This window comes from Capricornis sumatraensis, chromosome 14 (genome assembly GCF_032405125.1).
Source record: "Capricornis sumatraensis isolate serow.1 chromosome 14, serow.2, whole genome shotgun sequence".
In the NCBI taxonomy this organism is placed as follows: domain Eukaryota; kingdom Metazoa; phylum Chordata; class Mammalia; order Artiodactyla; family Bovidae; genus Capricornis; species Capricornis sumatraensis.
In genome coordinates this window covers 79769310-79794168 of record NC_091082.1, presented here as the reverse complement: position 1 = coordinate 79794168, position 24859 = coordinate 79769310, and the positions used below count along the sequence as shown (strand labels likewise).

The 24859-nt window shown below is 47.4% G+C and overlaps 1 protein-coding gene across 2 annotated transcripts in view; it reads right to left on the bottom strand.

The window, feature by feature from the left end:
• Positions 1-24859, bottom strand: part of KCNH1 (potassium voltage-gated channel subfamily H member 1) — a 420328-nt gene that overhangs the window by 68139 nt on the left and 327330 nt on the right. For both annotated transcript variants that reach the window (XM_068986173.1, XM_068986174.1), the window contains exon 10: positions 20490-20686. In XM_068986173.1, the coding sequence (XP_068842274.1) occupies positions 20490-20686 (197 nt within the window). The remainder of the gene's footprint in view (positions 1-20489; positions 20687-24859) is intronic.

Here is a 24859-nt window from a genome sequence, read left to right as displayed (position 1 = left end):
GCGGGGCCGCTAGCTTTCCCTTCTATGTGTTATGTTGGTTCCTTGGTCATGTCCAACCCTTTGTGACCCCATGGACTGTAGCCCACAAGGTTTTTCTGTTCATAAGGATTTTCCAGGCAAGAATACTAGAGTGGGTTACCATTCCCTTCTCCAAGGGATCTTCCCGACCCAGGGATCAGACCCAGGTCTCCTGCATTGCAGGTGGAGGCTCTACCATCTGAGCCACCAGGGAAGCTTTCCCAGCCTACTCCTGTAATCCATTAGCTCCCTGGCCTGCCTCTGCCAAGGCCCTTCTGTGGCCCTTCATTACCAGCTTGCTCTCTCCCTCGCTGTATAAGAGGGAAGATGCTCAAGGGCATGGGGTCCCTCCACTGGAATGAGCACCCAGAATGCCCCCTCACCTCTCTCTGAGATGTCTCACTTCTCTCACTGACCTTCAGCCCATGTAAGGCTGTTCCTTAACCCATGCTGTATGACACTGAGGAACTGGTCCCAGACCCCAAGGCAATGGTTCTTCAGATTTAGGGGCATTAGAATCGCTACAGGAATTACCATTATATGGGTTTCTGGGTCCGGTTCTGGAGATTCTATGTCAATAGATCAAGTATGGGGCCAAGAACTTGCCTTTGCAACCAGAGACCATACCTTGGGAACCACTCCCTAGTGCCTGAGGGACCCAGCCTGCAACATACAGGTACCATTAATTACGGGGGATACAGCAGGGGACCAAACATCTCTCAGAAGCAAGTCTCAAACAAAGATTGTACATTTAAAATTATACACTGCTTAGGGCTATGAAGGGAAAAAAGAGTGCTCTGAGTAAAAGTGGATGGAAAAACTAACTTGGAATGGGAGCATGAGGGTCAGGGAACGTCTCTTGGAAGCAATGCTTTAGGCGTGCATTGTGTGTGCGTGCTCGGTTATGCCTGACTCCTTGCGGCCCCATGGACTGTAGCCTGACAGGGTTCCTCTGTCCATGGGATTTTCCAGGCAAGAATACCGGAGTGGGTTGCCATTCCCTTCTCCAAGGAATCTTCCTGACCCAGGGATCGAACCCAGTCTCTCATGTCTCTGCATGGCAGGCGGATTCTTTACCACTGAGGCATCGGGGCAAAGCCCAGTGGGTGCACTGTATCCCCTCAATTTCCTGGGGCAGCCAAGTTATAAATATTCCCCATTTAAAAAAATATGGAAATTCTGTATTTGGCATATTCAAGCTCTATTTTCAGATGTCCATTTGTTCCCGAAAGTAGCTGAAAAGACCTTTGCTATGTAGGCTGGTTGAGAAACTATGGTCACCAGACTTAAAAGTCATCTACCCAGAATAATGAGATGCAAAGCAGAATTCATGCCAGAGCATGCCTTGGCTCTGCTCCAGGGTAGAGTTGATTTCACTCTGCCAAGGGGCCACGGCTGCAAGGAGGCCAGGCCCTGGGGTGATGTACTGTATATAAGGCACAGGAGGCCAGCAGGACCCACCACGCCAGGCTCCTGAGTCCAGCTGGACTCTAAGGATGGAGTGGGAGGGTGGGTATTTGGATTTTTTAATTCCATGATCTCCTCTACTTCATTCCCCAAAAGCAAAACAAAAGCACCACACTCAATGTGCCTCACCGACAGCCACTTTTAAAAGATCAGGAGAAAGAAATCCTCGGTTAATGGAGGAGTTATTGAGTGACCATTATGTACAGATACATATAATCCCCCAAACATAATCCTCGCCCTTGAAATCCTTAGATTTGTTTTAGAAACAGTGCCTAGCACAGGGCTGCATACTAGGAAGAAACTCAGTACTGGGAAATGGTAATAAAAAGGACCAACAATAATAAAATTTTACAGTATTATATAAATTACATAACCATAATCGTCACTGCACCAAAACACATTGCTCCCTTGGGAGGGGAGTTCCCCAGGCCAAGATCAGCAAGCACAGGGCCTTCCAGTGGAGACTCAAGCCCTTGTACCGGAGACCCTCCTGGCCCATCCCACGAGTGCTAAGCCACTCAGTCAGGTCTGACTCTGCAGTCCCATGGACCGTAGCCCGCTGGGCTCCTCTGTCTATGGGATTCTCCAGGCAAGAATATTGGAGTGGGTGGCTGTGCCTTGTTTCAGATGGTCTTCCCCACCCAGGGACTGAACCCATGTCTGTTACACCTACCTGACTCTGGCCCCTGCAGGACCACTTGTCTTCACCATCTGAGCCCTGGGTGACAACCATGACTGTGTTTCTACACAGGAGCTCTCTCTCTTCACCCCAGGGATCAGCATCCTTGGGCCTCTCAACAGCCTCGGCCACTTGGGGAAGAACAGTGGACTCCCAGGTACAGGCCTGGGAAGACACAGATTTCCCGTCCTTCCGCCTCTGCAAGCATCAACCAGGGCTGCCTACAGTCCTGCCATTCCAGCATGATCCTCAAAGTGTCGACAGCTGCTACACAGGCATCACCACCGGGGCACTTGTTAGGAATGTAACTCTGACCCCTCCCTGAATCTGACCAGCTGAATCAGAATCTGCATCTTAACAAGATCAGAGCTGACTTGTGTGCACACTGAAGACTGAGAGACTCTAGTTTACAAAACCAGGCTGGGGAAGAAATAGCTCTCCTCGGCCGCCTGTCAGCACAACGTTCTTAAGGGCCCCTGTACGAGGGAGAAGTGAGGCTGCTCAGTCCCCCTCTGCAGACCCATATGGTCGGGTGGGCTAGTGGGAAGGACTTGGGATTTGGAGTCGGAAGACCTGAGTTCCAGCTTTAGTTTTGGCACATAGGCATCACCGACTTGATGGACATGAGTTTGAGCAAGCCCTGGGAGTTGGTGATGGACAGGAAGCCTGGCGTGCTGCAGTGCATGGGGCTGCAAAGAGTCAGACATGACCTAGTGAGTGAACTGAACTGAACTGAACCCACCTTTCACTCCTCTGAGCTTCAGGTTTTGCATATGGAAAAATAAAAGAAATAATAGCATCAGCCTCACAAAGTTATTGCAAGGATCAGATGAAATAAAATATATGAAAGTGAAGTGGGTGTAGACATTCAAAGAGTGTGTGCACTCCCACACACAGATGTGCACATGTGATCGAGCTTGAAGCAGAAAGTAACCCTGTCCATTGCTTCAGTAGACTCAACTACATCCCGGGGCAGCAACAAGCAGATCCTGGCGAGCTCATCTGGGGCACAGGAGGGGAAAACCAGACACAGCTTTGGGCCTGGTGGAAACCAAGCCAGGGACACGGCTCAGGGTTTGAACCTCTCCTCCTCAATCTCCAGTTCTGTAAGCCAAGTCAGGGGAAAGGAATCCTGGCCTTTTAATTGGACTTTAAAATCTCTTAAGCTGTAGGGAGTGGCCTTTTTGTCCCATTCATAGACAGGCCAGGATGGGATTATGGGGAATCAAAGGATACAGGTGAGAATTACAATTCAAGCAAGGACAGGTGAGGGGGATGTGCCAAGATGGTGGAGGCCTCCTGCCCATGCTGCCTGGCTTAGGACATTGTACCCATGCTCTTCAGAGCGGAGAGGGTAGGCAGATACCCCTAGAACTCAAATTCGATAAGGCTGATAAAAGTATCAGCCTTCACCTAATGTTCTCATTTTACAATGAGTAACATCAAGGTTAACAACTTGGCCTAGAGGAAATACGTGGTAGAACCCAGGTCCCGACAACAGTCCAGGGCACAAGGCACTTTCCTCAAGATGCCCTGCTCCGCTGAGTCACTCAGGGGCCCCCAGAGCGATGATGGGGGCTGGTGGTGATAAGCTGGCAGGGAGGAGTTTCCTGAGGAGAGCGTTATGGAGGAGGCATCTCTGAATTGTGGCTCCAGAGAGGGGAGGGTTCCGTGTGGGGTCCAACCCTCCCAGGCCCTCTTTGATGTGATAAAGGCAGGAAATCGGGAGCTGGGAGAAAGGACGGGTTGTCTGGGAGGGACAGCTACTTGGATTAGGTTAGGATTTGGGCTATGGTGGAGCAGAAGAGACAGCAGGCTGATGAGGAGGCTGCCGAGCTGGTGGAAAGTCCACAGTCACATTTAGGAGACTGCATTTGGGGGAAGCCTTGGGAAGGCTGTGCATGGTCAGAAAGATCCCCTCCTGCATGTGAGGAAAGCAGTTTTAGTGGCTATATGACAAAGAGGGAATCACTATGGCCCAGCTGGTAAAGAACTCGCCTGCTAATGCAGGAGACAGGGGTTCGAAAATTAGCAGACACTGAGGGCCAGGCACTAGGTAAAGAAATGCAAGCAATGAAAATACAGGACCCCCACATTCAGAGGAAAACTTACATATATGTTTCATTATTCTACACAAAACTATGAGTGGTAGCTTCTTTAAAGGACAAACAGAATAGCAGAGAAAGACAAATTAGAGGAGAGAGAGATTCTAGCTGGAAGTAGACTGAGAAGTGGGAAGGAGAGGCTGAGCTGGGCTTGAGGCTGGCTTGGGTTTGAAGGGAGGTGGTGAGGTAGGGTGAAGGCCATCCCGAGAGAGAGGACACGGACAAAGTAAACACTCAGCAGGATGCGTAACTGTGGGGGTGGCCGGAGGACAACAGCAAGAAGTACAGTTTGTACTGCAGCCGGAATCTGGGCTTAGAGGAGACCCCTGGGTTGGACTTTATTCTGAGGCTGCAAGGACCCATCAAAGGTTTACAACAAGAAAGTGACAGAGATCAGAGCTAGATAACCAACAAAGTAGTGTTCTTAACCATCCGCAGGGAAGGGGAGTCCATTACCCACTTAGGTCTTTTACTTATCGCCTCTCCTCACCTCTCCCAGCAGGAAGCTCTCTCTAATGTCTGACACAAAGCTCTTCCCTGTGATCTCGATGCTTCCTGTGCCTTGTGAATCTCTATGTCAGAGTATTTCACAGGATTCAAAGGAGACATCACTCAAGAGAAAGCAAAGGAAAATGATATTCTACCCGGAGACTCAAAGGATTAACCAAATAACTTGGACTTTATCCCAAGAACCATCCAGGAGAAGAAACATAACTCACATGAGACTATTACTTATGGGAAAAAAAACCATCTTGTGCTGGAAAGGTGCTCAGAGAGAGAAGAAGGGAGAGGAGGAAAGGGGAGCAGAGAGGAAGATGAAGAAGGATGAAGAGCAGAAAGAGGAAGAGAAGGCAGACGAAAAAGAGGAAAGGGAGGCGTGCGAGTGAAGCTGCACCCACCCTCCTGCCAATATATCCAAGTGCTAAATCCTAATGCTTGTGAACGTGACCTTATTTGGAAATAGGGTCTCGGTGTATGTAATTGATTTAAGGACCTCGAGATGTGACCATCCTGGATTTAAGGCCCCACATTCAATGACTGGTGTCTTTACAAGCAAGACAAGGACGTTCGAGGCGCAGAGGCAGAGGGCGAAGGCCACGCAGAGGCAGAGATGGACGTTAGGTCTCCACCAGCCAGGAACGCCAGGAGCCATCCAGAGCTGGAAGGAAGGACTGTCCCCCAGAGCTGTCAGAGGGCGCAGGGCCCTGCTGGCATCCTTTCGGACCCGGGGTCTCTAGAAGTTGTGAGAGAATAAATTCCTGTTATTTTAAGTCACCCAGTGTGTCGTCATCTGTACAAGAGCCGCCGCAGGAAACTAACACACCTGGGGATCCCCCATGCGGGTGTGCGTGGGGAGATGGGGGCAGCCACAGTGTACCACCCTCAAGATGCTTCTGGTCTGATGGCGTGCTTTACCCTGGGAAGGTCCAGCCAACAAGGGAAATCTGAGTCTGCCAGGCCATGCAGGACGTGTGTGAATAACCGAAAAAGACACTCAAAGTGGAATCGAGTAAACAATAAGTGGAACTTGGTGTTCGAATGCCTCTGATGGCCTAAGGAAGTGGAGGCCAGGCTTTTCCATGGGGTGGGCCTTGGCCTTGCGGTCCAGTATGTACCCTGGACACATGCTTCCCTCTGTCTCAATGGAGGAGGGTCTTCTGTTTCCTGAAGCCTTAGGATCATAAATAACCCATAGAAACCCGGTGGCAGGGGGAGGGTTTGTAGGCATGAATTATTTGTAACTGTCATGGAAGGCCCCTGCCGAGAAGGCCCTACACTCAGAGTGCATTACATGCACAGTGGTTCCTAGCCTCCCCGGGCTCTTTGCCTCACCTATTCATAGCCTACAAGGGATCTGGGGCTGAAGCAAATGGCCCTAAATGAGGACATTTACCCTCGATAAAGTACACACGTAGATGAATAGCAATTGACTACCACATGGCATGTGACAGGGTTTCTGAGCTTGCAGATGACAGGTTAGACTTTAATGCAAAGGAAGAGAAAACAAACAAATACTTCCCTAGCCAAGCAAAGCAGACCCAGCTAGTGAAGAAACAAGATGCTTGGGGTGATCGGATGCCAGAAACGGGTGCTGGGTTACCCAGCTCTCTTCTCCCTGGCTGTCTCCTTTAGGACTAGTCATTGATAGGATGCACGTGTGCCTGAGAGTATACACACACACACACACCCCGACAACAGCAACACTGCTGGCAGACAGCCCAGCCCATGGGGAAGCCTGCAGACTTCCAGCCGAGGCTGTGAGAAGGGTGTGCATGCGCAGGTGCAGACAGAGCCTGGCTCCGCAGAAGGACACGGTAGCCCAAGTCCATGCAGGGACAGAGGGGCAGTGGCTTGCACTCTGGCCCCTCCGTGGGCCCTGCACACATGAGCGGTAGCAGAGGGGGGAGGAGGGAGCGTGGGGCACAGGGGGTGTCGCCCCTGCAGGGGAGGCTGTGCAATGGCAGCTGAGTTGGGGCTGGGGGACGTGGAGTGACTGAAGGGACTGATTACAGATTCCAAGGCGTTTTGTCTCTGTGGCCACATAACGAGAAGCTGCCGCCAACACCAGTCAACAAGCCTTAAGATGAGAGCACCCTGTTTCAGGTTCTAACCTGAGAGGAACGTCAGGGCGGAATTAGGAGGTGCTCAAACAGAAAGCCCAGGATGAAAACCCTAGCGGCTTCCCAGCTGCCCCGACACGCAGTGAGACACAACAGCAAAACAAAGCCGCTCTGCTGCTGGATTCATCTGGCTTTGAGGCGGAAGGATGGGAAAATTGAATTTGGCATGCCCACTCTGCCCTGGGTTTTTCCTTCCAGCCCAGCTCACAGTTTGGGGTTAGCAAAGGCATCTGACTCCCTGCGTGAGAGTTCAGCAGGGCGAGGACCAGGTTCCTCTCTTCAATAAATCATACTCGCCAAATCTGCTCCTGAAAAGTCACGGGTATGCTTTGCCTTTATTTCTCACTCCCCATTCTTTTCCCAGTTCAATCCTTGCTCCACACCCTCGCTGTCCTTGGGCAGAAGAAAGTAGCTTCCACTTGGAGCAAATTTTCTGGAGTCTTCCCAAGTCAAGTGAAAAATCAAACAGAGAGGATGTCAGAGAAAGTGGCATGCCTCCAACCCCACCCCAACCCCGAGCCTTGTATAATCATTTCATCATCTTGCTTATGAAATCAAGATAAATCAAATTCCTGTGGCTAAATTCCTCCAAGTGCTTGAGAATGGGCCTTTACGGAAGGAAAGGTCGGCGATTTACTGCACGGCCTGCTGCTAGCTAGAGCTCTGTGTGGTATACTTTGTCAGGAGTCTCAGTATTGCTTTCATTGAGATATGATTGACACGTGCCATTCAGGGGTACAGTATGATGATTCAGTATTTGGATACACTGCAAAACGGTCACCACCATAAGTCCAGTTTACATCAGTCATCAAGGATTTTAGTTATTTTATGCCATTTCCTAGCTCTGCATGCCTTTTCTTCTTTTTCCATGTCCTTTCCCCACCCTCCATCATCTACCATAGAATTTGACTTGGGCCCTCTCCCTGTTTGAGTCTCTGGGACCAGCTTCACTTTTCTGAGCATCCGGTTGGTTACGGAGTGCATGGTTAGATGCACTATTACACCTCACCAACAGGAGGCGCCAAATATACGATGTGCTCCAGAAGGAGCGCAGGCTTTTCCCTGAGACAATACAACCAAGTGTCCTCTTTTAAAAATTCATACCCTGTGAACCAGAAGCTATTTTCATGTCTGGCTTAAGTATTTGTGAGGAGCGTGCTGGGAAATGCAGCAAAATGCAGGAGCTGTCTGCAAATGGATCTCCGAGGAAAAAGGCACCATCCTCGGCATGCTGCTGGTAGCAAGGGAGTTTTTAAAAATAAAATCTACCACAGAAAATATGCAGGCTCTTGCTGCTATAGGCAGCTCAGGGACAGTCAGGTGGATGTAAAAGCCTGGAAAGTAAAAGGTTTGAGGAATTGCTGGGTCCCTGCAACACTGCTGGGTAGCAAGCTCACTCTGGCCCAAAGACAGCATCATTTCCTAGTCCATGAAGTGAGTGAAAGTGAGTGTTAGTTGCTCAGTCGTGTCCAACTCTTTGCGACCTCATGGGGTGTGTAGCCCGCCAGGCTCCTCTGTCCATGGAATTCTCCAGGCAAGAATACCGGAGTAGGTAACCATTTCCTTCTCTGGGGGCTCTTCCTGACCCAGGGATCAAAACTTGGTCTTCTGCACTGCAGGCAGATTCTTTACTGTCTGAGCCACCAAGGAAGCCTATCCTAGTCCATGTTGATCCATTTCTCCATGGGGTCTCTAGATACCTCCAGGAAGGGGGAGTAGCCTGTAAGTCTGGGACAAACTCCCTTTTGATGTCTTCAAGCAGCCTCCTCATAGGTAAAACCAGGTGGGGAAAGGGCAATAAAAAAAAAACTTGTGGAGTTAGGAGACTGCTAGTGCCTCCCTCATAGGCCCTCTGTTCTCGAGCCTTACTGATTCAATTCACTGTTTTCCTGTCATCCATGCAAGAACACCTTCCTGATTAAGTATCAGCCACTGAACCAGTCATCTCTGAGCCCTGTCTGTGAGGTGTGAAACCAAGAAGGACCCTGTGGGGCTCCTGAGCCTGGAAGCCTTCCTGTGCCCCCCAGTATTTATTTGTAGGGAATAGACTTCTACCTCCTTGACCTTCCCTGAGTCCCAAAGGGCAGCTTTGAACGGTTGATAATCAGGGAAGAGAAGGGATACAGAGCCAAGGGAGGCAGAGTCAAGAAACAATAGTGCAGGCCTGAGGCCGGGATCTGATCACACCTCAAGGGACACACAGAACAGTATCTTCCACTTTACAGAAGTAAGACCCCAAATGGAAGATGCAGCATTCTTCATTCCAGAGAAAGCCAACTGAGACCAGATTAAAAGGAAAATAGAGAAGCTCTTTTGGAGAAGGAAATGGCAACCCACCCCAGTGTTCTTGCCTGGAGAATCCCAGGGATGGCGGAGCCTGGTGGGCTGCCATCTATGGGGTCACACAGAGTCAGACACGACTGAAGTGACTTAGCAGCAGCAGAGAAGCTCTTTAAGAGATTACCTGAGGCCAGATTAAAGGCTTGAAGACCCTACACAGACCATGATCTTATCAACAATCCCACCCTTGAACTATTGCTATATAAGAAAGAAAGAAAGAAAGAAAGTGAAGTCGCTCAGTCATGTCTAACTCTTTGCGACCCCATGGACTGTAGCCCACCAGGCTCCGTCCATGGGATTCTCCAGGCAAGAATACTGGAGTGGGTTGCCATTTCCTTCTCCAGGGGATCTTCCCAAACCCAGGGATTGAACCCAGGTCTCCCACATTGCTATATAAGTCCTCACCAAATCCTCTTGGGTTGCAACACATAGTTTTGGGGGCACAAGTCCACTGTCCCACTTTGCCTGGCAAAGCAATAAAAGTGTTCTTTCCTATTTCACCCAAAACTCTGTCCTTGAGATTTGACTCAACAAACTGTGGAAAATTCTTAAAGAGATGGGAATAGCGGACCACCTGACCTGCCTCCTGAGAACTCTGTATGCAGGTCAAGAGGCACAGTTAGAACTGGACATGGAACAACAGACTGGTTCCAAACCAGGAAAGGAGTACATCAAGGCTGTATATTGTCACCCCGTTTATTTAACTTATATGCAGATGCCGAGTACATCATGAGAAACGCTGGACTAGATGAAGCACAAGCTAGAATCAAGATTGCCGGGAGAAATATCAATAACCTCAGATATGCAGATGACCCCACCCTTATGGCAGAAAGTGAAGAGGAACTAAAGAGCCTCTTGATGAAAGTGAAAGAGGAGACTGAAAAAGCTGGCTTAAAACTCAACATTCAAAAAACTAAGATCATGGCATCCGGTCCCATCAGTTCATGGCAAATAGAGAAACAACTGAAACAATGAGAGACTTAATTTCCTGGGGCTCTGAAATCACTGCGGACAGTGACTACAGCCATGAAATTAAAAGTCACTTGCTCCTTGGAAGAAAAGCTATGACAAATACAGACAGCATATTAAAAAGCAGAGACATTACTTTGCGACAGAGGTCTGGTTAGTCACAGCTATGGTTTTTCCAGTAGTCATGTGTGGATGTGAGAGTTGGACCATAAAGAAAGCTGAGCACTGAAGAATTGATGCTTTTAAATTGTGGTGTTGGAGAAGACTCTTGAGAGTCCCTTGGACTGCAAGGAAATCCAACCAGTCCATCCTAAAGGAAAGCAGTGCTGAAAATTCATTGGGAGCACTGATGCTGAAGCTCCAATACTTTGGCCACCTGATGCAAAGAACAAAGAACTGACTCCTTGGAAAAAACCCTGATGCTGGGAAAGATTGAAGGCTGGAGGAGAAGGGGAGGACAGAAGATGAGATGGTTGGATGGAATCACCAACTCGATGGACATGAGTTTGAACAAGTTCCAGGAGTTGGTGATGGACAGGGAAGCCTAGCATGCTGCAGTCCGTGGGGTCACAAAGAGTTGGACATGACAGAATGACTGGACTGAACTGAGATTTGATTCAGCACTGGCGCACAGAGGTCAAGATTTTGGCATCAGGCATAGGGAAAAGAGATAGTGTCAGATGACTATCCCTTAGGCTATGGTGTGGGATTTATGGGCAAAGCTTCTGAGATGGAAAGAAAGGGAGGTGTCTCTGTGGATGCCATCTTACAGTCAAGGTTTCAAAAATCTATAATAACAACAAGAGAAAGGCATGTGCCCAATAAGTTGATGGATTTGTAGGTTAATTCGTTGGTTGTCTGGTTGGTCAGCTGCTCTGTTCATTCACTCACTCATTCATTTAGTTTTAAATGTTTACCATTTCCCCGGTGGCTCAGATGGTAAAGCATCTGCCTACAATGCGGGAGTCCCGGGTTCAATCTCTGGGTCAGGAGGATCCTCTGGAGAAGGAAATGGCAACCCACTCCAGTATTCTTGCCTGGAAAATTCCATGGACGGAGGAGCCTGGTAGGCTACAGTCCATGGGGTCATAAAGAGCTGGACACGACTGAATGACTTCACTTCTTCACTTGTACCAAGCTCTAAGAGAATTGATCAGGACAGAGGTGAGTTAGTCAGACAAGGCTCAGCCCTTAAGGAGCTTCTAGAAAGGCCCATAGTTTAGAGTTACTTGGAAGTATAATGAGAGCTATCAGTGAGGTGACCAGTGCTTATTGGATCAGAGGGACAGGGGGCCTCACCAATACTAGAGAGGCTGAAGAGAAGACAGATGGAGTCCAAGCGCACCAGTGGATTCACTTGAGAAGTTTAAATTAAGTAAGGGCAGGACAAGACCATTAAGTGACACCGGTAACAAGTAAATTACAACCGACAAAGTTTGCTGTGAGAAGCATCAAAACTGGACTGCTCCATGACACACATCACAATAAAAACCATCTGCATGGACATCTGGGCTGGGGCAGATTTGTGTGTGAGCTCCTGATGCAGGCGTCCGAAGGGCTGAACTAACATTTGTTTCCATTACTCTAACATCTTAGAAGGTAGTTCTCATTGTGACAGGCAGCCTAGTTTGAAATCCTGACTCTCCAGTTATAGGGGAGCAGGGGCTAGAATAAAGACCTCCACGACTCACTGGCAAATTTTATAAGGATGAGCTTATAGCCAAAGAGACAATTTTAAAGAGTAGGAGGAACATTTAAATGGGAACTAGGAAGCACAGACACGTGGCAGATGAGGTAGGAACGTGAAACTTGACCGAGCCAATAAAACAACCAGGAAGGCATCGGAAGTCAAGGAGACAATATGTCTCAGCAGCCTCCTATTAGCATGTGAGTGTGCTCAGTCGGGTCTATTCTTTGTGACTCCACCGAATATAGCCTGCCGGGCTCCTCTGTCCATGGGATTATGCCAGCAAGAATGTGCTGTCAAATGCTCTTTGACAATGTAAGGCTGGCTGCGCTTTAGAAATCAAATGGGCTACAGGGCACTTGTAGGGAGTGAGGGAAAGTTGAGTTTAGGAGGATGTTCAGAAAGCAGGGAGACTCTGCCAGCAATCTCTGCTCAGGATTTACTGAGGACCCAGCGAGCACCCCTCCCTTCCCGCCCCACCCCTCCCCCCCACACCACTGAGTGACTTTGGCTTCCTGATGTTTCACAGACAAGACTCATCTATTCTGCAGGTCACTGACCACTGGAGCCGCAAGAGATTAAGGGTCGGTAGTTCCTGTTTCCCAACGATGCTCTGCAAAACGCTCACTCTGACAGATGTTAGTAGGTGTACTAAAATAGATAACAGATACTAATTGGTACAATTCAAAAAGTGTTCAGGGGCCAGATGAATGTGAGAAATAGTGGGCTAAACATCTGAGGCTTCAGGATGCCAACCTGCTCACCTGGGGATGAGCCCCTAGTCTGGGACTCGTTAGCACCACCCTAGTTATTATCATTAATTACAACATACTTCTAAGAAAATATTAGGTAGGTACATTAATCTCCTAAAGATTGTTTTGGCATGGCAGTCCTCTACAGTAGGCCAGATCCTTTCTAGCTCCTAGTAAACACACTGTGCCACGGACATGATGTTGATAAGGGTTAAGATAAATTACAACGTCCCTCCCACCCCACCTCCCCCACACTGAGCCCTTCCAGTTCCTCCATCCATTCTCTCCTGGGAGGAAATTGGATCTGTGATGAGTCCAGCAGCACTATTCTTTCCCAAACCTCCCTGACAAATCACCTGGTCCTCTGGTACAACTTGAGGGGCCCAGGGACAGATTTTGGAATCATCTGTCTGGGAGATTTCTACCTGTTCAAATTTAGCCCCTATTCCCCTTTTAAAACTTTCAGCACCTGATAGGACCTCTGCATTTCCAGAAAAGCTAAGCTCATCAATAACAATAACGATAGCTACACATAACATTGAGAACATTCTTCCTCAAAGCATCCTGCTAAGGTACGATTACTGCTTCCGTGTTAGCAGTGAATGAACTGGGACCCAGAGAAGCTAGGTAACTGGCCCAGGGTCCTGAAGGAGAGTCAGGATTTGAAAAGTACTTTTCACACTAGAGTCTACATGTTAAGCCACCACTACCTACTGCCTCCATATGAGTGTTCAGTTCAGTTGCTCAGTCGTGTCCGACTCTGCGACCCCATGAATCGCAGCACGTCAGGCCTTCCTGTCCATCACCAACTCCCGGAGTCCACCCAAACCCATGTCCATCGAGTCGGCAATGCCATCCAACCATCTCATCCCCTGTTGCCCCTTCTCCTCCTCCCCTCAATCTTTCCCAGCATCAGGGTCTTTTCCAAAGAGCCAAACTATTACAGCCCCCGCTCTCCTTTGCTCTGCAGCCCCCACACCTACAGATAACGGGAGGGAATTCATCTGACTGTGTACCTACCACCTGTAAGGCCCTGTGCCTTCCACCTGGTCATCCTGCCACAGCCACCCTGTGGGGCAGACAGGATGAAGCCACAGAAGAAGAGAGCTGTACTTACTCAAATTCCTCCCTCACTGCTCCCGCCTTCCCAGCTAACAAGTGGCTGAGTCCAGGTATGAGGCTCTAGCTTTAAACCCCATACTTCTTCCAGAACTTTATTGCTTCCTTGGAAATGGCTGCAGATTTATACATAATGAAGCATGGGGTCCTTTCATTATCTCTCACCTTTGTGATCATATGCTTTGTAGGGGGGAGACTAGGGAGGATCCCTGAAAATCCATGGAAGGCCTCACAGGTCCCTAAACATCACTCCTGATCCTCTTGAAGGAAAAAGGGACTCAATTTTGATTTATATTTTGTTGTCCTGAAAGAATTATGGTCTTATCACTCACACCCATCTCTTTCCTTCCCCATCCTTAATTTCAACACCCTGATTTTAAAATGATCTTTATAGCTTGACAGTTTAATAGATGATTTTCATTCCACAGAAGCCCTCACTGTGGAAGAATGACAAGGAAAATATGGGCTGTGTAGAGATCATTTTAAAAACTTAGCGATGCAGTGAGGAAGGGGACGTATTTCCAAGCACCTGGCTCTGCAGTCTGTCTTTGCCTCTTACCAACCTTCCATGAGAAATTGTTTGGGGAGGAAACTGCAAGGCTTTCCAATGCCAGCTACAGCCAAAGCTCTCTTCACGCCTCCAAGCTTTGATCTCCTCTTCTCCAGAATATTAATAAAATCCCCTTTGGTTAAAGTGGGCTAGAAATGTACTTATAGTATTCATCACAATTCACTATGGCAACCTCCGTTTTAGAAAACAGGCGTCAGGAGGCTCCTGCTTTGAAACCACCAGTAACTATTGTCCCAGGTCCCTCCCAAACTCATTAGGTTGACCTTATCAAGCCAAGGGAAAAAAAAATCTATCCTGGAGCAAATTACTATATGCAAACATGATGCAAAACATACTCAAAAGCACAATCTTGACTTTAAAAATAAAGCCCCCCACACAGAAAATGAGCGCCACCCTACTAATAACCTACATGCCAATCATCCCATGCACTGACTGCTGTTAATTACCCAACTGCTTGTCTGCAATACGTCAGTTACTTGTGATCCATTTCCTCTCCTGTGCCAACAATGGGCAGGAGGACCGATCTCCTAGCACCTGGGAGGTGAGAGCTTCCCTCCGGTCACAAGGAGAGTAGAGCCAGGTGAAACACCAACTCAAGAAGGGGTCTGGTTATAAACAGCACAGCAAAGGGTGAACCCAGAACTTCTTGGACTGAAGGTGGAGGAGAGAACGGGTGGTGGGGAAGAGAAGGGAACGAATATGTAGTGAGTGGTTCCTACAGGAACTACGTCAACTGTGTTTGTTTTAATGTATGTGATCTTCCCATTAAACCTAGTTAGGAGGGAATCCTATTAGACCCTTTTTACAGATGAGAAAACTGAGGCTTAGGCTATTTTAGTAACTTGCACAAGGGCACACAGCTAGTCAGGAGTCACACCAGGGTTCAAACCCAGGTCCTTAGCTCTTCCTAGTTACTAACACCAGCCAGGCTGACCTGCTGGTCCATGCCTCTCTGGCACACCCAGCAATGGTGTGGCTGTCACTTTGAGGGGAAACCTTCTCAAGTCTCACAACCTGAGATATGACTGCAATTTACTGTACAATTTTTGGAGTGTGCTGGAGAACAACAAAGGTATTAGAGGTATTTTAGAGACAAACTGTGCCACCTCTGAAAAGTCAACAGATTGAGAGAAAGCAGAGGCCGAAGGAGAATACTCATATGGAAAAGCTGAGCGCCACAGGTAACCAGGGCCCCACCACAGGATGTGATGCTGCTTACCAGGGAGGGGGGCATGTGCGTGGTTTGCAATCTACCACTTACAAGTGGGTGACCTTAGAAACGTGATTCTGTTCTCCGTGGGGTCCTAGTCTATTCCCTTGAGAAGTGGGGTTGGTACAGGGATATCAGAAGGCTGTTCTGAAGATTTAATAGGCTGACATAAAACATATACTGACACTGTGACTAACTGGAGTTGGGAATAATGTTACTATTAATAGTGTGCAAAGCTCCAGCTGCCTGTAGGAAAACGTCCAGAGAGCCTGACACCCTAGAAAGCCAAGGATCTGGGATGGGGACCTTTTACCTCCTTTTTATCATGGACAACAATATGCTACCTCCCTCAGAAGAAAGGAGGAAGCTGTGCTTTCCTCTTGACAACACAGATGCCCTGGTGACTGACTCAACAGGTCAGAACAACCTCAGCTTTCCCTCCATGAATGGAACTGGCCAAAAGACTGGGTGAGGGTCGACGCCACCACTGACCAAAGCAAAGGGACAAGGAGGCCAGAGCAGCTGGCCCCTCTGCTGCAGGAGGTGCAGAGATCCCGGGGGGAGCATCCACCCACAGAACATGCTGCAGAGCGAGTACCCTGACGTTCTGAAGGATGAGTGCCCTCTACACGCAAAGGCAGAGGCATGGAACAAGAAAGAAGAGTGTCACGTGGACACAACAAAACAATAATAACGCACAACTTAATTGCACATGTACTATGCTCCAGACCCTGTGTGTGGGAGCTTTGCAATAGTATCTTATTTAATCCTCCCAACAATCCTGCAAGGAGACCTTTCCATCAGCCCCATTTTACAGATGGGGAAGGCAGCATTTAGGGCTTGCAGAAGCACAAAGTGGCAGAGCAAGATACAGACTGAGGTCTCATCGGGCTCAGAGCCCAGAGACAAGGAAAACCCAAGGTCAACAAAATGCTGGACCAGCCTCCAGGTTCTGCCTCCTTCATCACTGCCTATGACCCCAGGTGTCTTGGAGGAAAAGGTAACAGGTCCTCCCCGAGTTGGATCCCAAGAGCAGTGCCCAAGGCTGAGGGTGCTCAGACATATGGACTTAGGGGTGAGAGGGTGAGGCTTGCGATGCAGAGGCCAGGGTCAGCCATGAAGCTGTGAGAGGCAGAGAGAAACCTGGCCAATGAGTCGTTTCTGGCTCCAGTTCTTCCCTTACTCATCCAGCTCTGTGAACTTTCTATGCAACGTCACGTTTGTGAAATGAGGGTGGTGGGGAAATGGAGGAGAGACTGGATAGAGTTCTTGCTGTGCACTGGAGGGCGTCCACAAGAGCAAACAACTCCCCAAGCTGATGTCAAAGGCACCGTGTTCTCAGGCATCTTTGCAGAATAACACAGTCGATTTTGCCAAGATAGAAACAGCCACAAGCATACACTTTACTTGGCCAGAAAAAAAATAGCTACAAGAATGATTCATGCATGTAATGTTCTCATCTTCTATGCCCTATGTAACTAGGAATTAATTCTCAGAAGGACACAATGAGAGACTGCAATGGATATACCAAAATGACAAGCCTCTTTTATTTTTATTTTTCCCAAGAAAAAGAATGGCTATCTCTTTATAGCAAAGAACTCACTAAAATTCTCAGATCCATATCAGATTTATAGGCATTTGAGATTGGAAGGACATTTGAAGGTCAACTGATCTGACTCTCCATCGGATGACTAAGTCCCTTCCACAGTGTTTCTGAGAGGGTCTCCAGAGGATGGCCAAACACCTTCTGGACAAGAAACCAGGTACCTACTGCTTTCATTGAGCAGCTCTGATCTTCTCCGAGGTCTCTCTCATACTGTCTACAGCTTTGGTTCTTCCTCTGTGCCCCGTGGCCATACAGACCATGCCAGCTGCTCCTCCAAACAGCCTTTCAGAAACACACCCCCCGAGCCTTCTCTTCTGCAGAGCTGTCCATCATTCTGCACTTACAAAAGCAATCTGACCACTGACGTGCTGCTGTTTGGGTTGCCGTCCTTGTTTTTCTAAGACAGATTTACTTGATCCACAATTATTCCAAGATGATTAGTCCTCCAAATAACCCAAAATGTACACTTTTCCCATCCTATATTATCAGCAACACTGAAAGCTGATTATAATCAACTTGCTTTCATAAAAAGAAGGAATCAATCACATAACAGACTTTAAGAGAATCCACTTAGCTAAAAGTATCAGCAGCAGGCATTCCACGTTTGCAGATAAACGAGGAGGAACTGTGAATGCACATTTCTCCCCCACTTCCCATTCCCCACTGGAATTTAAATGACCAGTTTTCCAATCACAGAGCCAGAAAAATAATCAATCATCTTGGCCACAGCCTCACATTTTATGATGTAGATGCTGAGACCCAGAGCTCCCATCTCTTTCTCCATGCCATCCCCAGATGTTTGTAAAATTCCCCGTTCTGGATTAGGCACTGGGATACTGAGCCCTTGCCCTCCCAGATCTCTGAGCAGAGACTCACAGGGCAATGCAAGTCAAGGAATTTAAAACAAGCGGAAGCACATTGTTGCGATAGCCCAATGACAAGTGTTTGGAACTTTGTACCAAAAACCTGGAAGGCAAAAAGCTGTTTCCTTTCTTGTGCCTTGACTCAAACTCCCCTCCTATTTCCCTTTGGCAAACTGATCCTTTAAGACTCAGCTCAGGTCTCATCACCCACCCCCAGTACTTTCTCTCTGACTCCTTTAGCTGCCCTCCTCCTTTATGATCTCGTAACACCTTGTACAAATCACACTCAGGGTACTTAGCATCATGTATTGCACTCATCCCTCCTGTGTGCATCTTCGCCATTAGACTTGAGGTTCCTGAAGCTAATAGCAACTCACTCCAGTATTCTCGCCTGGAAAATCCCATGGACAGAGGAGGCTGGCAGACTACAGTCCATGGGGTCGCAAAGAGTCAAGTATGACTGAAGGACTTCACTTTTTTTCTTTTCTTTTCCTGAAGCTAGGGAGCTGGGTGTTAATTCAGTTTTATACATCTAGTCTAGTTCAGTTGGCATGTATGGGATTTATGAACAAATAAATATTTCAGCATACCCTTAAGGGTTTGAGCATTAAGAAGCAGAGACATTACTTTGCCGACAAAAGTCCATCTAGTGATAGCTATGGTTTTTCCAGCGGTCATGTATGGATTTGAGAGTTGGACTATAAAGAAAGCTGAGTGCCGAAGAACTGATGCTTTTGAACTGTAGTGTTGGAGAAGACTCTTGAGAGTCCCTTGGAATGCAAAGAGATCCAACCAGTCCATCCTAAAGGAGATCAGTCCTGAATATTCATTGGAAGGACTGATGCTGAAGCTGAAATTCCAATACTTTGGCCACCTGATGTGAAGAACTGACTCTGGTGCTGAGAAAGACTCTGATGCTGGGTAAGATTGAAGGCAGGAGGAAAAGGTGATGACAGAGGATGAGATGGTTGGATGGCATCACCAACTCAATGGACATGAATTTGAGCAAGCTCTGGGAGTTGGTGATGGAGGGAAGCCTGGTGTGCTACAGTCCATGGGGTTGCAAAGAGTTGGACACGACTGTGTGACTGAACTGAAGGGTTTGAGAGCAAAGAATTCCAGGCCAGGAAGCCCATGCAGAGACATGGTGCTCTGAAAGGGTGCAGCGTGTTTACAGACCATATGGGTCATTTTCCTGGTGAGAATGCTGGGTGCAGGATGACTGACTGGGGTTGGGGCTTAGGGGTTAAGTTTGGGCCAGATGTGGAAAACCACATAAACCGTGTGGGAGTGAGCGGACATCATGCTGTAGTTAGAGTGGGGCAAAAAGCCTTTAGGGAGGGGAATGACATCATCCCAGTGGTCACATAAGTGGCCAGCGGGGAAGTACTGCATTGAGGAAGCGCACAAGACGGAAGAGTGGGTTTGGGGCCTACTGCTTGGTCCAGGACGGGAGGAGACGCTGTATCAGGGGTGCTGCGGTCCAAGAGCTCAGGGAAATTCCTGGGGAGGAGAGCAGTGTGGACTGAGGTTTGAGGGTACAGGTAGAAGCAACGGGATGTGATGAGTAAACGGAAGCATGGGAGACAGGGAAGAAGCATTGAGGATGATGGCAGGGTTTTCCAACCTGGAGCCCCAGGGCGACACAGACAATGTCAATAGAGACAGGGACCATGAAAGAGGAGCAGTTTGAGGGGTGGGGGAGATCACGAGGTCATTTCTGCAAAGATTCCTAAGACAGTCCTCCTGGATGAATTCTACAGGTGGAGAGCTACCTGCTTGACCAAAGGAGATAAATGAAATGCAAGAACATCGGTCATGAAAACCCCAAGTATAAGACACATTGTCTAATCCTTGCAGAGACAGATGGAGCAATTCTGATGATTTGAGGGTGAAAGTAACAAGTTCAGATGAGAGATCTTCAGGTTCTTAAAACCACAAATCATTTCTCCGTCAGGTAAACTGACATCTGTATATAAAATAATCTCCAGACAATCAAATCCCACCTCTTATCTTCTGGACTCAACTGACTCACTTTCCTATCTTTATTTTTTTAAAAAATATTATTACCAGCTGGCTAACAGCCTCACACCACTTAGTGTGTTCTAATCAGCAGGGAAAATTCAGTTTACATTAATTAAGTGATTCCACTCAACCATTTTATTGACTAACAACCTCATTTTTTTTTTTAACTCATCTTTTCAAAAATGCTAGAAGGTGAGGATTTTACTGAGGAAAAGCCCACAGACACACTCAGGAGCAAACCTTTCTGCCCCAAAATCAATCCATCTTTTAATCAAGCAACGTCCTTTTCTCTCTCATTTTATAGCATAAGCTCCAAAGAGCAAGCAACAAGCAGAACCTCTACAGAATCAGCTACTCCATTTAAATAGACAGCGAAAGGACTTCCTCAGCCCACGTGGTTGTCCTAAGAGCGCAGAGACTGCTCTTGGTAGAAAAGAGACGGAAACTGCACACTCACCCGCTTCCTCAGGTTGTAGGTGAGAATAAGGTTCCGGGAGAAGGAGTGGGAGAAGGCCGTGTAGAATTCCAGCACTTTCTGCAGGGCGTCCCGCTTGATCACATGCAGGTCACAGTAGGTCAGGGCCCTCACATTGGCACAGGACTGGGCAAGGGTGGCTTCCTTCCAGAACACGTCTCCAAACACGTCTCCTTTCCCTGAGGAGAGAACGCGGTGATGAGCAAAGTGCCCGCCAGAGCAGTCTGGCCGTCGATGCTGGCTTTCCACCATCTCCCAGGACTACTGTCCGTTCGGCATTCCACGGCTGGGGCTTAGAAAAGGCCAGAATGGTTTTAATTTGGACCTTAATGACATGCAACTTCAGAAAACTAAAAATACCATAGGATACATGTCAAAGTTCAACCAATAACTTCGGGATCACTTGTGACCTCGCGAGCATCCTACGTGAAACTGGAACCCCATGTTATTCTTTGTCACCCCTGGTTTTCCAAAACACTGATCATCATCTGTAATGATGTTACTTGTTGTCTGTCTCCCGGCATGAGCTCTCCTGCGTCCCGTCCCTCCACTAACACAGAATCTGGCAACACAGTAGGGTTCTCACAATGTCTGCTGGCAAAAGAGAAGGAAGGTAAACTGTAGGTCTACATTAGTGTGACTGAGAGGCACACCGTCAGCTGCAATGGGGAGGGTGTGGACTCTTCATTGGGAGCTGAAAAACAGGAGGTGTCTCCCCTGATTAGCATGACATACATGGACGAAATCAGGCAAGGGTGAAGCTCCTCTTCCTCCAAACTCTGTCCACCGCCGTGAGGTTTATGTGTGTGGTGCCTCATCCTCACTCTCTCTCTCTCCCCCATCCCTCCTTCCATGTTCCTCACCTTGCCAGATGCCCTCCTGGTGGTATAAAACTATGGGCCCTATATAAGTGGCATCTTGAGGATCCTCTTATGCCTAGCATTCCACAAGACTATATTTAATAATACGTCAATAGAGTACTCATCCCACGTTGCGGTATTCTGGGTCAAACTTCTATCAATCTCCTCTAAATATTTGTTTTTCTTACCTAGGGATATTCTTCCAACCTTTCCCAGAGACTGAGCTTTTAACATATGTCTAGTGCAAAGCTTAGTTCATTCCTGGCACAGCCTCTGGTTATATATCAAATAGCTTGAAACATTGTTTCTCTTGCCTTTAAATTTTCAGCACAGATAAACACAAATCTGAATCTCCAGGGAGCCAGAGAGAGGTGTTTGGGAAGGAAGGAAACAATGCAACCAGGGTGAAAACCAATGCAACAGCCCCTGAGAGAGTTGTCAGCCCATGCGTTCAGAACAGCCGCCCTCTACAGCTAGAGCCCAGGTGCCTGCGACTCAGTGCACTTTACAGGGCAGCTGTTTTCCTAATTCAGGCGAAGGGACGCAATTAGGGCTTTAAGCATCTGGACAGAAACTGACCTCCTCTCAAACACCAGAAAGTGTCCACCCTAAGCACATAAAGTACTCCACGGGTATCACCCTCTCAAGCACCTCCATGACATGAGTTGAGAAGCAGATGTACTGGGCACATTACTGCACACATTGCGTGTTTGTGAAATGAAGTGCAGCTTTAATTTATGAACATAGCTTCATCATACAAGTGGGATACCAGGTTGGAGTAGCTCTCAGGCAGGTATGTGCCAGTGCTATCCCTTACCAGGTGGCTTTTCAGCCATCTGTAATATGAGTGTGGTGATGCAGAGCAGGAGCCAGCCGATGGGAATGTCTCTCTCTGTGGGGTGCCACCCGGCCTCCATGGGGAGGGGTTCATTCAGTGTGTCCCCTAGCATGCATGGAGTCCTCATCAACAAGGCCGGCCAATTCACTCATACATGTGGAGCGTACTGCAACCCCTCTCTACTGCTCTGCCACGCCTCTCATGCCTTTCATAATTATGTATTCCTGTTCCCCTAGACAATGCGCTTTTTCTGGCATGCAGTATGGCAGATAGTCAAAACATAGACCCTACTCTCATATTTCAACCTATGTCAAGAAAAGTGAAAGTGTTAGTCACTCAAAAGTGTCCAACACTTTTGAGACCTCATGGAGCCCACCAGGCTCCTCTTTCCATGGGGATCCTCTAGACAAGAATACTGGAATGGTTTGCCATTCCCTTCTCCAGGGATCTTCCCAACTCAGGGATCAAACCCAGGTCTCCCACACTGTGGGCAGATTCTTTACCACCTGAGCCAGTGGAGGTCTCATTCTGTCAAGAGGTGAAGCCTAATTCCCTTTCCTTAAACCGGAACTCACTTTAATCCCTTGCCTTGGCCAACAGAATGTGGCAGAAGCGATGTTCTGGGATTTTTCAGGCAGGGTCATAAGAAGCCTTGTAGCTTCTGCCTGGGTTTCTTGGAACACTGACCTCTCAGGATCCTCCCTCTTGGACCCAACCACCATGTTTTGAGAAGAACAAGCCACATAGGAGGTCACACAGAAGTGCTCTAAGAGTCCAGCTAACAGCCAGGCTCTGCCAGTCTCGTAAGCAAGCCATCTTGGTCCTCCAGCCCAGACAAGCCTTCAAATGACTTCAGCCCCAGCCAGCACTGGACTGTAACCATGTGTGGGAAGTTCAAGGGAGAACCAGCAACTGAGCCAAACAACCCACACAGTCATGAGAAACAATTGATTCTTTAAGCCACTAAATTTGGGAGTGGTTTGGTCAGCAGATATAGATAACCAGAACACACAGAATCACAGAGCTCTGGGCTGAAGGGCCCATAAGAAATTACTTAGTGGTTTAAGTCAGAACTATTGAGAACAGATTGGCAACCCTGCCTGATTCTTATTAAGATTACTTCATCTAAGAAACTTAAGCTTCCATCAACAGATGAATGGATAAAGAAGATGTGGTATGTATACATATAGGCAGGCACACACACACACACAGAACATGGAATACTACTCAGCCATAAAAAAGAATGAAATGTTGCCATCTGTAGCAATATGAATGGACTTGAGGGTACTCAGTTCAGTCACAGTCGTGTCCAACTCTTTGCAACCCCATGAATCGCAGCACGCCAGGCCTCCCTGTCCATCACCAACTCCTGGAGTTCACTCAAACTCATGTGCATCGAGTTGGTGATGCCATCCAGCCATCTCATCCTCTGTCATCCCCTTCTCCTCCTGCCCCCAATCCCTCCCAGCATCAGAGTCTTTTCCAATGAGTCAACTCTTCGCATGAGGTGGCCAAAGTACTGGAGTTTCAGCCTCAACATCAGTCCTTCCAATGAACACCCAGGACTGGTCTCCTTTAGAATGGACTGGTTGGATCTCCTTGCAGTCCAAGGGACTCGCAAGAGTCTTCTCCAGCACCAAAGTTCAAAAGCATCAATTCTTCGGCGCTCAGCTTTCTTCACAGTCCAACTCTCACATCCATACATGACCACTGGAAAAACCATAGCCTTGACGAGATGGACCTTTGTTGGCAAAGTAACATCTCTGCTTTTGAATATGCTGTCTAGGTTGGTCATAACCCTCCTTCCAAGGAGTAAGCGTCTTTTAATTTCATGGCTGCATTCACCATCTGCAGTGATTTTGGAGCCCAAGAAAATAAAGTCTGACACTGTTTCCACTGTTTCCCCATCTATTTCCCATGAAGTGATGGGACCAGATGCCATAATTGAGGGTATTATGCTACATGAAATAAATCAGAGGAAAAATGAATACTGGATGATATTATTTACATGGAAACTTAAAAAAATACAACAAATTAGTGAATGAAACAAAAAAGAAGCCGACTCATATACACAGAGAACAAAACAGTAGGTACCAGTGTGAGCAGAGGGAAGGAGGCGGGGCAACACAGAAGCAGAGGAGTAAAAGACACAAAGTGTTCAGAAAAGCTACAAGGATATACTGTACAATGTGGCTATTATCAAATAGCCACTGCTTTATAATAACTATAAATGGAACATAAATTGTGTTAAAAATTGTGTATCTATACTGTAACCTATAATATTATAATACTGTATATCAACTATACATCAATTTAAAAAGCTATGGAAAAAATATGAGGGGAAATTGTTGAAGAAACAAACTGGAGAAATATGGATTATTTAGCAATATAGTCATTATATTCCCATGTCATAAAAATAGACATGAAAAATAATCAAAGGAAATATATCAAAATATCAACTGTTATCTCAGGATGGAGAAATGGATTTACAAATCGAGATTTTCCTTGTTTATACTTCTACTCAAAGTATAATATTTTCTAATCAGAAAAAATATTACTTCATTTAAGCAAAACCCAATATGTGAACATTATATATCTCAAATGAACTAGGAGTAGTCTAATGATAAAAGGACCCATAAAGTAAAATAATAGCC